The 17,213-nt window shown below is 45.3% G+C and overlaps 1 protein-coding gene across 4 annotated transcripts in view; it reads left to right on the forward strand.

Moving 5' to 3' along the window:
• The first annotated feature begins 534 nt into the window (after window positions 1-534).
• LOC127037832 (natterin-3-like) overlaps window positions 535-17,213 on the forward strand; it is a 32,239-nt gene continuing 15,560 nt past the window's right edge. Inside the window, exons 1-2 of one of the 4 annotated variants that reach the window (XM_050929964.1) lie at window positions 535-907; window positions 16,118-16,227. In XM_050929964.1, the coding sequence (XP_050785921.1) occupies window positions 16,143-16,227 (85 nt within the window). In that variant the 5' untranslated portion in view covers window positions 535-907; window positions 16,118-16,142. Of the gene's footprint in view, window positions 908-2,332; window positions 2,434-16,117; window positions 16,228-17,213 lie in introns of those variants that run through there. The other 3 variants (XM_050929963.1, XM_050929965.1, XM_050929961.1) reach the window with 3 other exon arrangements.

Here is a 17,213-nt window from a genome sequence, read left to right on the forward strand (position 1 = left end):
ATTGGACACTATGCTGTTAAAAATATATTTGTGTGTATTTACATTATTAGGAAAAATATGGGATTTGTGTAAACACACCCACCTCCTCCCTCTGAAATGGGTTAGGCTTGTTTTGAAAGGCAGTGCCACTTTTTTTTTTGTGTGAGACTAGGCCACATTCCAGCTGTGGGGAGGCAGTCAGGACATTATGCTGCTAAAAAACAGTGTGGACCTGGGAGAACAGTTTTAGAACTCTGTTACTTTAGGCTCTGTGGGGAAATGACCAAAAGCAAGGATTCGGAATAGAAAATTAGTTGAAAATAGCATGAGAATAAGCTAGAAAATTCAGCCTTGTCCTCTGCACTGAACTGGTATGAGTTTGGCGCGGACCAGAGGATATTTAAACTTAAGGTTTAAGGTATTAAAACTTCATTTAAATGTAAAATTGAACAAAAGCCGGAAGCCACTATACGCCTTCTGAATCTAAGTACGCTGTCCAAGCCCTCCCCCTCTCCCCAGCACACAGTAAAGTCTGTCCTTTTGTGCCTGCTAGGTTTGGTTTCAGTTTCCTTTTTGTTTGTAGGAGAAAGGAGTCAAAGGACAGTACCAGTCTGTAGGGAAGAAGGACTACATGCCCCAGGAGCGCGTGCATGGGGCCAGATTCTAGAAGGAGAACTGAGGAATGACTTCTTTATTTTAGTGGTTTGTGATCTTTAATGTGCTGGAATGAAAACTGGAAGGTGAGGTTCCTGTGTGAAGTTGCAACTGAATGCACAATCTGCACTTCCTCTGCGTGCAATGAAATTTTGGAAGGAGAATCCCAGCGGCATTTCGAACAGAAACGTGTTTTAAAGAAAGGAGCATTTACTGGAGGTGTCTAACAGTGAAGAAAGTGATAGGCTAAGAGGTTTTGTTATTCATGTTCCCGGTGGGTTTTTTTTTCTTTCATTTTCTCCTTAGTTCTGCATTTTAAACCTTATTTTCCTCTGTATTTCTCATTCCCTTTCCTGATGCTTTGCTTTGGGAAAATCTGTTTTTTCGGTTTAACTTGTAAAAAATGTATAATCAGTAATTGAATTTCTGAGGGTATGTTTTGCGTGTCTGTCTGTGTTCTATGTTCACATATGTGTTTGACATGCATGATGCTGCTGTGATTTGTCAGAGAGGAGACTAGTTTGTTGAAGCAGAGCAGGTCCATGAGACCAAGGGCAGATCAGATCAGATCTTCTAGGACCAGGGAGCAAGGTGAATTTAAGGGGCTGGTTTAGATTATCTTTGTTAGAGCTGTACAGAAAACAGAATTTCTGTCCTGTGGAAAAGTGGAAGGTTTTGAAAGTATTTCATCCCAATTTAGGACAAAGAACAGAATCTCACAATATTTTTTGTGGGAGAGAAATTTAAAAAAAAATCTGTTTTTGGAGAATGAAAATTGATTTTTTGTCTTGCTGGCAAAGTGACAGACTGACCATGTCCTGCAATATCCTGAACAAATTTTATGGAATTCACATAAACTCAATTGAATTATGTTAAACATTTTTGAATTAAGGTTAATACCTTTCAGGTACATTTTGAGTGTGTTTTTGTGGCACTGTATGCACCTTCTCTAGTAGGGAAAGCAGCTGTTAATGAACCTTCTCCATTATCAGCTTTGGAGAGCAATGCATTTCCAGGTTCAAACTGGATTCTCCAGAGATCAAGAGACAAAGAAAAGACTTTTGAATGAAGAGACGGAGTTTAAAATGACTCTGGGCCTTCTTCCTGATCCAGCAAATGGACAGGACACCTGGGCCACAGAGGATCCCAATCCTTATTGTAGGATCTGGGGAACTTGGCCTACTGAGGCCTCATAAGACAGACAGGGAAGAACAGACAGCTTGTTCTGAGCTGAAGCTCTGATGAACTTGTAGCCACAAGGAAGCCCCTGTGATGAAGGTGTTGAAAGACTGCTCCTGTGACAGCCCCTGTTAGAGGTGGGGTGATCTCAGGTAAGTTTATTAGCATTAGGTTCTTTTATTGTTTTTAATGTTTTTTCTGTATTGGTCTGTACCTTCAGAAGAAAGTAGGCTGGCTTAGAAAGAGCTGTGTGGTGACTTATATCTATGGCAATTAAATCTGTTATCAGTCTCTGAAGAGAAAGCAAGCAGGTCTGCTGAGTCAGCCTGTCTGTGCTGGGAAGTACACAATAAATGCAGGAAACTGTGAAGCCTGGAAAAAAACTGGTCAGAAGGCAACAGCTGGCCAGCTGGAAACCTCACAGTGAATGCCCTTGTTACTCCTGGGGAAATTCTGTGCCACTGCACACATGCAGAATTCATGTCACCTACAGATTTCTTTGCATACCTACAGAAAAATGACTTCTGATGGGGAAACAAAAGGAAGCTGCAAAAGTGGCCACACACCCCTCCCAAGCATGCAGGTGCATCATTTTGGGCGCCCAGAGCCGCTGGTGGTGAGGTAAAACACTGTAGAAGTGGGAGGCCAAGGATGAGGATGCTCTGACTGGGCGCTGGGCTCAGCTGCTAGTCCTGGCTGGGCTGGGGCAGGAAAGGATGGGACTTCCTCTTCCCCTGAAGGATCATCTGGGGCTGGATCAGACCCACCCTCAGAAACCTCCTCTGCCTGCAGGAAGCTCCATATTCCTGTCCCTCCATTTCCTGCCCCTGTCGCTCCTCAGCCATGGCAGGAGGAGTCACTGTACAGAGAGTTGCTCCCTGATGCCAAAGCCCCATTCATCTGGACCCCTTGTGCCCAACACTTCTGCTGAGCCTCACTCCCCTACACCCAGAACACCCCCCACTGAGCCCCCTGCACCCAAACAGACATCCTGCCAAGCCTCACTCTTTGCACCTACCCCTCCACCAAGCCTCACCCCCTCTTCATCTGGACCCCCATTGAGCCTCTCCCCTCTGCATCCAGACAAACCCTACACCCACCTGCTGGGCTCCCACACTCAAACCCCCACCCTGATGAGCCCCAGCCCCCTGCACCTGGACCACCGTGATGTGCCCTCCAGACCCTCCTACTAAGCCCCGACCACCATCACCTAGACCCCCCTGCAGTCTGCCATTACCCCTGCACCTGGAACCTCCTGAACAGGGCCCTGTGTATCCAGAATCCTCCCGCACCCAGACCCACCACCAAGTCACCCACACCAAGATTGCCCCACAAAGAATCGTCTTACCCCACACCTGGATACCCCCACATTAAGCCCCTCAACACTTGGATCCTGTTAAGTTGAGCTAGTCTACCTGTACTCTGTCCCTCTTGCTCATTATATTGGTGTGCCTGGCACAGAGGGGCAGGGCCCCTGGGTGTTGCTGTGGCAGGCCCGGCCCTTGTGCTGTGTCAGGGTTGGATGCAACCTCACTGCTGAGTCCATGTCCTGGTTGTGTGTGGGCTGTACAGTGATCTCCCAACTCTGTGCAGCCAGTGGCCTGTGCTCCCCACTGCCACGCTGGAGCTTCCACATTTATTTTTTGACAAATATGCAGAATTTTAAAATATTGTGTGCAGAATTTTTAATTTGTTGGTGCATCATTCCCTCGGGAGTACCTTGTTGAACCGCTCAGGGAAACAGAGATGCAGTTGCACTGAACTGTGCCTGGAAATTGACAATAGCCTTCGAAGTGGACTGCCAGATGCTGAGCTCTCCATCTACCTTCCTCCCTCTCAACCTCCCTCCCAGCCCAGCTGTGGCTCCCCAGCTGCCTCCTGGAAGGCTCTTGTCAATTTCACTTTCTCCCTGCAGCGGGGCAGCCAGGGTTTAGCCATTTCAATTTTTCTGATGAAAAGCCTTTTTTTTCTTTCAACAAAATTGAATTTTTCCTCCAGAAAATTTTGATTTTGTGAAAAGACCATGTTCATTTGGAAAATCATTTTGACAGACAATTCCCAGCCAGCTCTGATCTGTATGGGCTGCCTGTTGAGCTAGCCAGTCTCCTGTAGTATGTCTGAGAAAGAGTTGGGAAGATGGCAAACAGGATGGTATGGGCTGGGGAACAGGATTCCTTCTCTGTCCCTCTGTGAAGATGTTGTGGGGCAGGCAGGCTAGGTGGTCATCCTGAGAGGTGATAGGAGCAGGAATGCCCAATCTTCCCCCTGCAGAAACTCCAAGGGTGAGTTCTTAGAGGTGGGAGGTGTTATTGGTGAGAGGATATGAGCAAAATGGGGGATGGATCATAGGGACAGGCAGGTGTATGACATGATGGCTCTATGTTTGTGCTGGGAGAATGGGCCTCATTTGCTATAAGGCAAGGGGGCAGTTGCCCCCCCCCGACCTTGGTTTGCCCTTCCTACTTTTCCTGTGTCTATATGCTCCATGCCCACTCCCAACTGCTCAAAGATATAATATATTCACTTGTTCTGTTCTGTACGCAGACACACCTTTGTCCCCTCCAGAACTGGTCTGAAATCACATCGCTGTAGCACTTCCCTACACCGAGGGGAGAATGTAGGTACTCCACCTCCATGAGAGGCAGTAGCTATATTGACCGCTGTCTGCACTGGGGGTTAGGTTGGTATAATTATGTTGTTCAGGGGTGTGGATGTTATACCGATGTCAATTTATAGTTGAGACCTGGTATTAGGGGGAAAAACGGCCATACTTTCTTTGAGCCCTGTAAACCAGCAAAAAAGGGCACGAGTCCAATTTTTATAAGCCTTTGAAGATTGTTTTTGAATATCATATAACTGCTTACAGGTATATGAATGGTACCGATTGAAAAGGATTGTGCAGAGTGGTACAAGAGGGGATGGAGAACTGAGGGATTACACCAAGCAAAGAAACATTTAGGCTTAATTTCATGAGAATTCTATTCAATTGTGAGTAATTTTCTAGTGGAAGTGCTGGGAGCCCATCACAAATTAGTCTGGAGAGAGCACTGCGAGGGACAAGTCTGCTTTGCATCTCTAGCTTCTGAGATTTTTAGAAGAGGCTTTAATTGTATGAAGGCAAGAGGTGTTAAAAATCTGTGCCCATGACATGCCACTCATGATGTGGGCTGGAGATCCTCTTCTTCCCTGTCTGCCTGGTTCATCCCTCAGCCCTCAAAAGGTCTCCTTGTCCAATCTCACTGCATTCTTCTGCAATAGGAATGAAAACCTCAAGGAGCTGTCTGCACTTCGCACGCAGCCAGGACACAGGACTCTAGTAAATAGGTACATAAGCGATAGGCACTAGCTCTATGTTCAGAGCAATAATCAGCAGTCTGGTGCATTTCCTGTTCCAACATGAACTTGGCTGAGTTCCCAGCTCTACTGCATGCAGCTTTGTAGGGCCCCACCCCCTGAAACAAGGAGTTGATTTTGTCCAAAGGTGTGTAGAGCTGAGAAAAAAGATCTCAGATGGGGTCAGTCTTACTATCAGCATTGAATGAGTATAATCTGGCTCCTTCTTACTCCACATCACTACCCTGTGCAGGCTTTACACTGCATTCTCTACTCACTTCCACAGCTCAAAAGTTAGTGCAGACCTCTGACTGCTCTTAACACTCCTTTCCCCTGCCCTCCATGTTTACAATCAAAAATTGCTAGACTTTCCTGTCGGAGAAAAACACAGCTCTTACTTTCTGGTTGGGTGCAGCAAAGTCAGATACTTTATTTCTCAAGCAATTGCATAGACAGAGAGAGCGCACTAGGACACAGGATTTCCCCCTCCTAAGCAGGTCTCTCTACAGGTAAACAATTACAGCAAGCATTTATACCTTTATTACAGACAATAATAAGCAACACTGTACAGACAGTAGCAAGCAACAGCTGCATTCTGTTTATACAGAGGCCATCCTCATAACTTATTTTTCTCACTTATTTTGACTCTAGTCCACATTCTATCTTATCTACACAAGATCGCAACAAATTCTCATACAGTTCTTTCCCACTCGCCTCACACAATCCTCATTTCTATAAATATCATGTTATTAGGGTTACAGCTAGCCTGACTCTTGCTAACAGAGACTGTCATGCATTAAAAATCCCTTCAAATCCCTGTCAATTCTTTCTCTACTTCCACCCGCTCAGTTTTGTACTTCTAGTACAACAAATATTCTCAAACGTCTATTTGCATTAAGCCATGGATTTCAGATTCTATATCAGATGTTTCAACCTTAGGGGTTTTAACTGAATGTAATGACAATGCATGATTAGTCTGGACATGAAAGATGTTACGATTATCACATCCTTTACAACAACAACATAATCCTAAACTAAATAACAACAATAAAAAAAACATTCCCATAATAATAATATGATGGCGTTGTTGTACAGTTTTAGTCACTAAGCACAATACATCATACTTAGTACCTAAAGTAGACACTCTATAAGCTGTATGAAAGGCATTCTTTTCAACTTAATATATACTTTGAAGCATATGAATTTGCCCTCATACTTCAGAGATTCTTTGAACCTCTGGTAACAATGAAAGCAAATCTTGAAACCGATCAGGTTCTAAACTAATCCAATTAAAGGGTACCTGGAACCTAAGGGCTACTTGTAAAATTCTATCCGCAGGCTAGTAGATAATACTGCCTGCAGCAGTAGTGAGATTAAAATGTGTATCTTGCAACATGGTGGTTTTAACATACACACAGCTATTATTAGCTTGAAAAAGTAGGTGTCCTATCAGGGTAGTTCCTTGTCCCCTACCCTCCCAACAAACATTGTCATGAACAGTGACAACTTCCCTTGGCTTCAGTTTACGTATACACTGAAGCTGTGGGGGTTCTAATGGGCAAAATGTCCATTGACTCCCTAACCCCATCCAAATGTCGGGTGTAATCCCAGGAGCACTGACTAAAAATTGATTAGGCATGCCAGGTAGTCTAATTTTCCAGATATCTTGGTGAATCACCCAATCCCACATGCATCCTCCATGCAGGATTCGGTATGTGGGAGCCCACACCCCTCTAAGGAAGGAGCACTGTGAATGTCCACACTTCCACCCAGATAGTCTCCAAGTATGTCTCCATGGCCGCAGATCAGATGGTACTCCTGATGTGTCTGTAAGGGCAGTGGGCCAAGCCTGGTGCTCAAGATCATTCCGAATGGCCATCAGCTGGTCATTCAGGAAATCCTGAATTTCTGAACATGCTAGATCCCACTGCAATGCCTTCCCAGCCTCAGTGATATTCAATACCATCTCTGTCGGCAACTTCTGGGTCATAGAACTAAGGGTGGATATAACACGTAACTCACCAGCTCCAGCCTGTACTTGGGTTAGCTGTGCCCCAGAAATAAGGCCAGTGGCCTTCTCTAGTTGTCCCAATTTCTCATCATGTTGTTGGCTTTTAAGAATATTCCAAATGGCTGCTGCACTATTGGCCCCATCCCATAGGGATCCAGTCAAGTTCTTCTTCTTTCTAGAGGAAATAACCCAGCCCTCTGTTGTGCTAATCTAATGGCAGCTCCCTGTGAGAAATTTGGGTACGTAGAGGTGATCTGGAAACTGGATAAGGGCAATGTAAATTTGACTGTCCCTAGCGTAGTATTAATCAAAGTCCATCAATATCCTAATACATCTCTCTTTGGTATAGTACTATATCACATCTGTTATTTAACTATCCTCAGGTACTTTCAAGAGGCATTAATATTAATAGCATCGGAGGGGGTGTATTGCAATAAAGTACAGGTTACATTATTAGTCACTGGAATAATTTCTATACAGGTGAAATTTTCTGTGGCAGAACAAACTCTTTGGGTATTCATTTGATTACTCACTAATTGGGTGACCAAATAACAATAAGAGCCTCTTTCAAGTAACACATTGCAAACTCCAGGAACAGCCATCATATCTACTTCACTATGGAACACATCAATTTCAGTTACAGATTCTTGGGTTCATTTGTAGTGATATCATATACTTTTATCTCCTCTAACCAGTCTTTTCCCACTCAATTGTTTGCTTATATGGGACATCCTGAACTTTAAAAATATTTTTTTCTTTCTATTTTCCCAAACAATCTTTAAATAAATCACTAAAGTGTGAAGGCCTTGGCCATTAGTTTTAGCAAATATATGGAATTGTCTATATTTGGATGTATTACAGGGGTAATAGTGTAATGGAGGAGATGGCAGGGGCAGTGGCAACAAGTTGCCTTTGGTACTTATCATTTAAAATCCAGTTAGAGAGGGCAATGTATGCTGAAGGATTTATCCAAATCACAAGGCGCAGCCTGTTGGATAAACCCCAGCATTCAATCAATACCACATTCCCAAGCATGGGTCCCACAATTTTTTTCCTGCCAGTGTATAAATCTTAGTTTCTTCACCAGGGTCAGTTCTTAATGTCTTTTGTAGTCAGGAATTCCTGGACTTTGGCAATTTCAGTGGAGCGAATGTTCCTTCTTCTTTCCTGAAGCAATCATGGTTAAGCATCATACACGAGAGAGGTTACTAGCACATCACCCTGTAATGGTTTTGCTTCTTCTAGAAAAATCCAAAGGCACAGTAGGTCTGTCAGTGGTCAAGGGAGGTTACTGGCACTTCACCTTGTCCTTTTTTCCTCCTGTCCAGAAGGCACAGCAGAGCTAGAAGGAGAAATAGGCCAATCATCAGTAGGAAAATCCTCCCGAGGTGGAGGGGTCTTTTTGCAGCGAGAAGCATGCGTCCAGGCAGGTAGTCCTTGGCACTTCACGACAGTGTTGGTGGTTAACACAACTTGAAGAGGGCCCTTCCAGTGTGGAGCCAGAGCACTCTTTCACTGATGGACCTTTACATAGATCCAGTCTCCCGGTTCCAAGGAGTGGTAGGGCTGCTAGGTTCTTTGGCAGGGGTGGCTCTAGGCACGAGAAAAACAAGCACATGGTTGGGGCAGCCCATTTGCAGGGGCGGCAGGGATCCAGCATGGGAGCTGAAAACCGTCAGGGGGCCCTGGGAGCTGTAGTTCCTTGGTTAGCTCCTTGCCTATAGAGCTGGCCATGGAGCAGGGAAAGAACTACATTTCCCAGCATTCCCTTGGACACGACAAACTGGAAAGGAAGTGGGGGACCTCATGCTGCAGGCTGCTGTAAATGGAGAACTGCACTGTGAAGGGTAGGGATACCATATTTTAACATTCAAAAAATAGGACACTCCACGAGGAGGGAGGGTAGCCCCACCCTGCCACCATCCACTCCCTCCGACTGCCCCAACCCATCCAACCCCCCATGCTCCCTGTCCCCTGACCATCCCCTCCCTGGACCCCTGCCCCTAACTGCTCCCTAGGACCCCACCCCCTATCTCAGCGCTACTGGCCCTTGTCCCCTGGTTGACCCCTGCCCCTAACTGCCCCTTGGGACCCCACCCCCTATCTACGCCTCCCTTCTCCTTGTCCCCAACTGCCCCCTCCTGAGACCCTCCCCAACTTCCCCCCTAGGACCTAACCCCCTACCTGTCCCCTGACAAACCCCTGGGACTCCCATGCCTATCCAACCGCTGCCTGTCCCCTGAGTGCCCCCCCCGAACCTCTGCCCCATCCACCCCTCCTGCTCCCTGTCCCTTGACTGCCCACCCGGAACCCCCTGCTCCTTCTCCAACCCCCCAGCCCCCTTACCATGCCACTCAGACCAGCACTAGACACGCTGCTGCATACATGCTGCCATGCTCCCCTGCGGAGCCCACAGCCCCCCTGACACACACACCCAGCACCTGCCTTCCAGGTTTGAACACCTCAAAATTCAGGAGTGCTCAAGCTCAGTTTGGGCAGCTGGTACTTCATTTCTCCCAAATCAAATATACTGATCCACTGTAACTTGCTGTAGAAAAAGTAGGATAAAAGTGAGCAAGAAATGCTTCCCCGTGGTTATTAGGACTGGAATTGCTGTTTTCAACAGCCATGGCCTTTTTTGTTTGTTTGTTTAAAAGGAAGACAGTGATATTGCATTGGCAAATTCCCCATAGAAAGAAAGAGTGGAACAAAAGAATAATAAGGACATCTCAACTTTTCCTCATTTATGTAGGACAGTCTTATAATAGGCATCCAGAGATCCTCCAGTCACACAAGCTGAAAATTGTTGCACTTTGCTGCAGTTCTGTAACCATATGGGAACCAGTCCTGTCTGTGTTCTGTGCATATCCAAAATTCCTGCTGAATGACCTGCCCTGGGAGTGAGTTACCAGTGACCCAGGGCTGCGGTGGAAGGAGGGTGCAGGTGGGGTGGGGGCGAGCCCAGGGCTGGGGCGGCAGGAGGTGTGTGGGTGGGAGGCAATGGTGGGGGGTGAGGGGGGAGCCCAGAGCTGGGGCGGCAGGGGGTGCGGCGAAGAGTCCAGGGCTGGGACGGGGAGGAACCAAAATTTTTTTTGCTTGGGGCGGCAAAAAACCTAGAGCCGGCCCTGGTCTTTGGGTAGCGCTTCTATACCTGTGAGAAAAGAAACCTAACACATTTCATTAATGCCTAGCAGTGTTTTGCAGATTTTACAGCTGCTTGGGCACATTCAAGCCTCTCCCCCCTTTTCTTGGTTATCAGCCAAGTCTTAGCTGTGAGCAGTGTCCTTGAATGGGTCCAGCGTCTTATATTTGGACTGAGCTTGATAGCTATTTTTTTCCCAGTTAATTCATTCTGTTCTTTTTCCTTCTCCCCTTCTTGGCTTCTTTCAGCCTACAAAGGAAACTTCCACTCTTCACTCATACATCTTTTCCCAACCATGAACACATACACATTGCCATTATACAGTACATTAGTCTTATTATTCAATGTATGCCACATATACCCGTCCAGTAAAATAACTTTATTGCAGAGCTTTGGAGCAACAAGCGAGGACAAGCATACCCACTTTTGAGGAGTCCACTCAGTACCACCTCTGGTGTCCAATAGCTTCCCTTCTTCCTCGGCCCTCTGGCTAGAAATCTGAGGTAGCCAGAAGGATCCCATATGCAATATGGGGAATGGGTTAACTTTTCATGTCCTTGCTTCCAAAAACTGTTGATATGCAAATTTAACCACATTTTTTCAATTAAAAGATCTGGCCAATGAAGTTTCTTTTTCATACTTAAGCAAATGTATTAGACTTTAGTATATCACATTTTCCTGATTTATCCAAACACTTTAATATTTTAATAGGATAGTCTAGTTTAAAATCAAACAGAAGGGTTAAATTAAAATGCAAAATACTTGTTTTATTCAACTTGAAATATAAAGTGTTTGGACACAACAATTCTGGCCACGAGACAAACATCACAAGACAGGACATAGAACACAGGACATAGTTCCTATTGTGCCAGTAAATGCATGGTATGTTGAATGCTGTTCAGCTGGCATCAGTTTTCTCTGATTATCTGAAAGATAAAAGAACAGAGCTCTACCCCTTCTGGGCACTCTGTCATTGCTTAAAATATACAAATACCCTTGTTGATTTCAGGCAAAACAGAGGAATTACCCCATATTGTCTTGTATTTGTTTCATAGGCAGCCCAGGTTTCAGTGGTTTCTACCTTATCAGTTAGATAATTTGCATTAATAGAGATGCTTTCTGGCTTGCTTCTGGATCCAAAGCTATCCACAGCTTAAAGATTCTTACTTAAAAAGGGACACAATTTACTTTACCAGAATTTTGATTGCCTTTTACTTCTAACTCCAGCTTTCAAACACACAGTGATCTGAAAGAAAACATCACTGCTTATTGTAGCCCCTTAGAGCCTATTACGGTTTTAATTACATAGCACTGTATACATTTATTTAGCTAATTTGACTAAATTGTTCATAGCCAAATGATCGCAATCAAATAATTTCTTTGCCTGGATTTATTTACAAAACATTTCGAAGACAGCAAGAACTTTCCTCTTCAGCATTTTTACAAAGTTCAACTGCTGTTCCCTCCAGCAACTACAGAGTTAACTTCTCACTCTTTCCTTAAATCATTTGCTTGTCTCCCAACAGCCACTTTTTATCAACTCAAATCACCATTTCAAGTATTGTCCTGGGTATTTGAAATCCCCATGCTTATAATTACTTACTCTTTTCCTTCCACTATGCCCTCAAAATTTCCAACCTATTTTCCAATCTTTCTATCTCAGGGGTAGGCAACCTATGGCACGGGTGCCGACGGCAGCATGCGAGCTGATTTTCAGTGGCACTCACACTGCCTGGGTCCTGGCCACTGGTCCAGGGGGGCTCTGCATTTTATTTAATTTTAAATAAAGCTTCTTAAACATTTAAAAAACCTTATTTACTTTACATACTACAATAGTTAGTTATATATTATAGACTTATAGAAAGAGACCAAAGAATGTTAAAATGTATTACTGGCAGGCAAAACCTTAACTTAGAGTGAAGGAATGAAGACTCAGCACACCACTTCTGAAAGGTTGCCGACCCCTGCTCTATCTGTTGCCTGCCCGCTTGGGCCCGATCCTGCTTTCCTTGCTGAACCGTCCCTTCCATGGGCACCGGTTTGTTCCACTACCAATTTAGCTAGGAGGGTGGGCTTCTCAACTAGCCCCCACCCTTCCTGGTCTCTTCCCTTAAACATTCTTACTCACAAGGCTTGCCACCTGGGTAAAAATGCATGGCACATGGGCGTTTAAATATTCAGTTTCCTCTTGTGGCAAACACACTGCTGTTACAGCGTATGCTGAGCACAAATGGTTAAATTTTGACAAGTCTCTGAAGGACCAGTACTTGCTTAGCCAATGCTTCCTTTTCTGCCTGGAAGTCCTATCTCAAGGCCTGCATCTTGCCCTGGGCATAGGTTTGAGTTGCTGCCTGGTTCATGATCTATGCTCTTAATTGCTCAATTCTAGTTATCAAGTACACATCTCTTCCCTTTTCTCCAACTTCTCTATTGCTCAGTCCTGCTACGACTGGGGGTAGATCCACCTGACCCTTCCCAGTCAACTGGGGTGGAGAGAGGAATGCTAAAGCCCTCTCTGGTTCTCAGACTTACTGCAGCTGAGAGTGGGCACACCTTTAATCATTCAGTCCTCAACATATAACACCAACAATATCAAGCAAAGCAAACATTAAAATAACAAGGGCAAAACAAACGGTGTGAATTCTGCAGGGCTCCCCCACTTTTCAGTTGCCCACCAACTGTGACAAATTGCTGTTACCAATCTATCCCTCGTGTCAGGTGATCAGGCTGACACCGCAGGATCGTTGGGGGAAGATAAAGAAAACACACCATATGACTGAATTTTAATGCTTCATTCATAAAATAAAACAAGAGAGAGTGTTGGGAACACTCCCACATCACTCAGGGAAAAAAAAACATTAATGCCAAGCCTAAGCCACTTCATACTCACGCACGTACATCCAGACTGGCCACGTCTGTGTATAACATTCAGAGAAGGGGGAGAGGTGGACGGGAGATTATCCTGTATACTGCTTGTCCAGAATTTCCAACACGCTTCCGCTCTTGGGAGGGCAGTTCTTTTACACTCTGGGATCTCCTGCAGCATCGTTTTCAGAGATTCCAGGCCAGGTCGACTGCCTGTGGTTTCTTCAGCGTCACCAAACCACACCAGCTCCAGGGTCGCAAAGGCAGACTATTGGATCTCACTGGACAGTTAAGCTTTGCAAATGTAATCTCAGTCCTGTAACTTGTATTGCCTTTGGTTTGCCTCTGTCTATGTTTTTTTCACAGCCAACTGGGGCCAAAAGCAGTTTTTCTTTGTACTTAGCATGGTCTGCATTGATTCTTGACCTTGAACGCAGAGCAACTTTCTCTTTATCTCTGGGCCAAGCTGAATTTCAAATTAACCCGTTACTTTCCTCATTAGACAAATTGCTCCCACTGTGTGTCAGAGGCTTTTTTTGGTGATTAAAAGTTCCTCTGAGATGTATGATCTTATCTAGATTGAAGGTACCTTCTAGTGGGCATTGTTTAGATGGATTTTCACACGTGTAAAGATTCCAATGTCTCAATACCTGCAGGTTTTAGGACCATAATGTACGTACATGTAATATGCTGGGGTACCCTTAGGAGGTGAGGGAGAATGCTTAGGTTGTCTCTCACCCATTTTCCAATCACACACAGGGAAAACACCCTGCTCGCTAGCGGCTGATAAACTAAGGATCTCACCCTACAGGGCACTCACATAGGAGAGGAACACGGAGAAAAGAAGGAGGAGGGAAGATGGGTTCACACACTCCTAGGCCCAGGTAGCTTCCTCGCCGGACAATGCCAGACCGAGTCAGCCCACTGTGGGTTGGATCTTCAACAGATCCTCTAGGTGGAGTTACTGGGCTTGCTTTAGAATATTTCTGGTCATGAGCTATTGCTTCGCAGAATACTCTGGGTGTCTTCTGGCAACTCTCATTCACACTGTGTATACCCCACCACCCAAGGCCTCTGTTTCTAAATACCATGATGCATCTGTACCTTGTGTCCAAACTCAATACACTTTCCCTTATGAGGTGGTGACAACCCCTCTTGAGGTGGTAAAAACCCCTCAGCACCTGTGCATACCTAATGCATTTCCCTTATGCATTAACTTTATTGGGGGCTGCCAAGCTAACAGTTCCCCAGTACCGCATACAACTACCTTATTGTGGGGTGGCACAACTAAGTCCCCAGTACCACTTCAAACTAACCTTACTGGGGATGGCAAAACAGTTCCCCAGTACCGCTCTGCATTTGATCTTGCTGCACAGTCAATAAGTTCAGATGACGTAAGCCCAACCAGGGCCGGCTCCAGGCCTCAGCACGCCAAGCGCGTGCTTGGGGCGGCATCCCACGGAGGGCGCTCTGCTGGTTGCCGAGAGGGCAGCAGGCGGCTCCGGTGGACCTCCCACAGGCATGCCTGTGGAGAGTCCGCTGGTCCCGCGGCTCGATGGAGCTTCCACAGGCACGCCTGCGGGAGGTCCACCAGAGCCCGTGGGACCAGCGGACCCTCCACAGGAACGCCTGCGGGAGGTCCACCAGAGCCGCGGGACCGGCGAGCGGCAGAGCGCCCCCCGCAGCGTGCCGCTGTGCTTGGGGCGGCGAAATGGCTAGAGCCGGCCCTGAGCCCAACGGAGACAGACGGCCTCATGGACAGTTCTTCTCCAATACCCCGATAGAGAATTCAAAAGGTCTCATACCTCTCTTGTGGTGCCATGGGGTTCAAAGGGGAACAATCCACAGCAGCTGCCGTTGTCTCAGTAGGTGTTGCCATCCTGGATGAGCCCCCAAATTGTCGGAGAAAAACACGGTTCTCACTTCTGGTTGGGTGCAGCAAAGTCATATACTTTATTCTCAAGCAATTGCATAGAGGGAGAGAGTGCACTAGGATACAGGATTTCCCCCTCCTAAGCAGGTCTCTCTACAGGTAAACAATTACAGCAAACATTTATACCTTTATTACAGACAATAATAAGCAACACTGTACAGACAGTAGCAAGCAACAGCTGCATTCTGTTTATACACAGGCCATCCTCATAACTTATTTTTCTCACTTATTTTGACTCTAGTCCACATTCTATCTTATCTACACAAGATCGCAACAAATTCTCATACAGTTCTTTCCCACTCGCCTCACACAATCCTCGCTTCTACAAATCTCATGTTATTAGGGTTACAGTTAGCAAGTCTTGCTAACAGTCTCTGTTAGCAAGCAGTTAGCTGACTCTTGCTAACAGAGACTGTCATGCATTAAAAACCCCTTCAAATCCCTGTCAGTTCTTTTTCTACTTCCACATTCCCTTTCATCCCTCTTCATTTGTGCACAGTTTTCCCTAACTATCCCCACACCTGGCTCGATTCTGACCTTGCACCATCCCCAACACCCTATGGCCCATCCCACTTCCTGAGCCTGCAGTGTTCTCATTAACCCTAACATACCAAGGCGTCACTCCCCCATGTCCTGATCCTTTTCTGGTCTTTCTCCTCATCTTGCCCCATGGGGTTGATCTCCATGCCTCCAAACCAACTTGCACCTGCTGGCCCTATACTGACCTTGCTTATCTCCATGCCTTGCCCCAGGTTCTGATTCTATACCTAGACTTTTGTTACCTCCCTAGATTCTACTCAAGGTTCTAGTTTTTTTAGGAAAAGACAGAACCACAGCTATGACCACTTGAGTCTATTAAAAATAGATCTATTGAATCTATTAAAATATTTTCTTGCTCAAGAAGTGGTGTTAACTGATGTCCTCACAGGATAGTACCTTGGATAATTATATTTTTTCTACCTAAAATTCCTCTTGTAATAACAATTGTTGTTTTTCACTTTTCCTCCCTGAAATTTTATAGGAAGTTGGAATTCTACAAGAAGGACATGGCCATGGATGCAGACACAGAACTCTTGGAAAAGATTAGTTTGAACGAATCTGCTTCCGAGATGGGGGAGGAAAAAGAAAAAGGTCAGTAATTCCAAAGGGGCTGTAATCTCCAGAGACTTTTCCTACTGAATAGCCACAGACCAGTGACTAGCAAAGGGACACAGTTTGAGATGAACCTAATAGGACAAGAAAGAGATCTTGGAGTCATTATGGATAGTTTTCTGAAAACACCCACTCAATGTGCAGTGGCAGTCAAAAAAGTGAATAGAATGTGGAAAATCATTAAGAAAGGGATAGATAACAAGACACAAAATATCATATTGCCTCTATATAAATCCGTGGTACGCCCCCATCTTGAATACTACATGCAGATGTGGTCTCCCCATGTCAAACAAGATATATTGGATTTGGAAAAGGTTCAGAAAAGGGCAAAAAAAATGATATGGGTTATGGAACGGTTTCTGTATGAGAGAGATTAATAAGACTGGGACTTTTCATCTTGGAAAAGAGACAACTAAGGGGGGATATGACCGAGGTCTATAAAATCATGACTGGTGTGGAGAAAGTAAACAAGTAAGTGTTAATTACTCCTTCCCGTAACACAAGAACTAGGGGTCACCAAATGAAATTAATAGGCAGCAGGTTTAAACAAACAAAAGGAAGTATTTCTTTACACAACACATAGTCAACCTGTGGGACTCTTTGCCAGAAGATGTTGTGAAGTTTAAGTCTATAATAGGGTAAAAAAAAGAACTAGATAAGTTCACGGAGGATAGTTCCATCAATGGCTCTTACCCAGGATGGGCAGGGATGGTGCTCCCCACCTCTGTTTGCCAGAAGCTGGGAATGGGTGACAAGGGATGGATCACTTGATGATTACCTGTTCTGTTCATTCCCTCTGGGGCACCTGGCACTAACCACTGTCAGAGGACAGGATACCGGGTTAGATGGACCTTTGGTCTGACCAAGTATGGCCATTCTTATGTTCTTACATTCTGACATAAAATTTGGTTCTGGTCAGAAAAGTGCCCATGTACAAATTCACTTTCTTACTCAACAGATCTTTT

The sequence above is a fragment of the Gopherus flavomarginatus genome, chromosome 20 (assembly GCF_025201925.1).
Source record: "Gopherus flavomarginatus isolate rGopFla2 chromosome 20, rGopFla2.mat.asm, whole genome shotgun sequence".
Lineage (NCBI taxonomy): Eukaryota > Metazoa > Chordata > Testudines > Testudinidae > Gopherus > Gopherus flavomarginatus.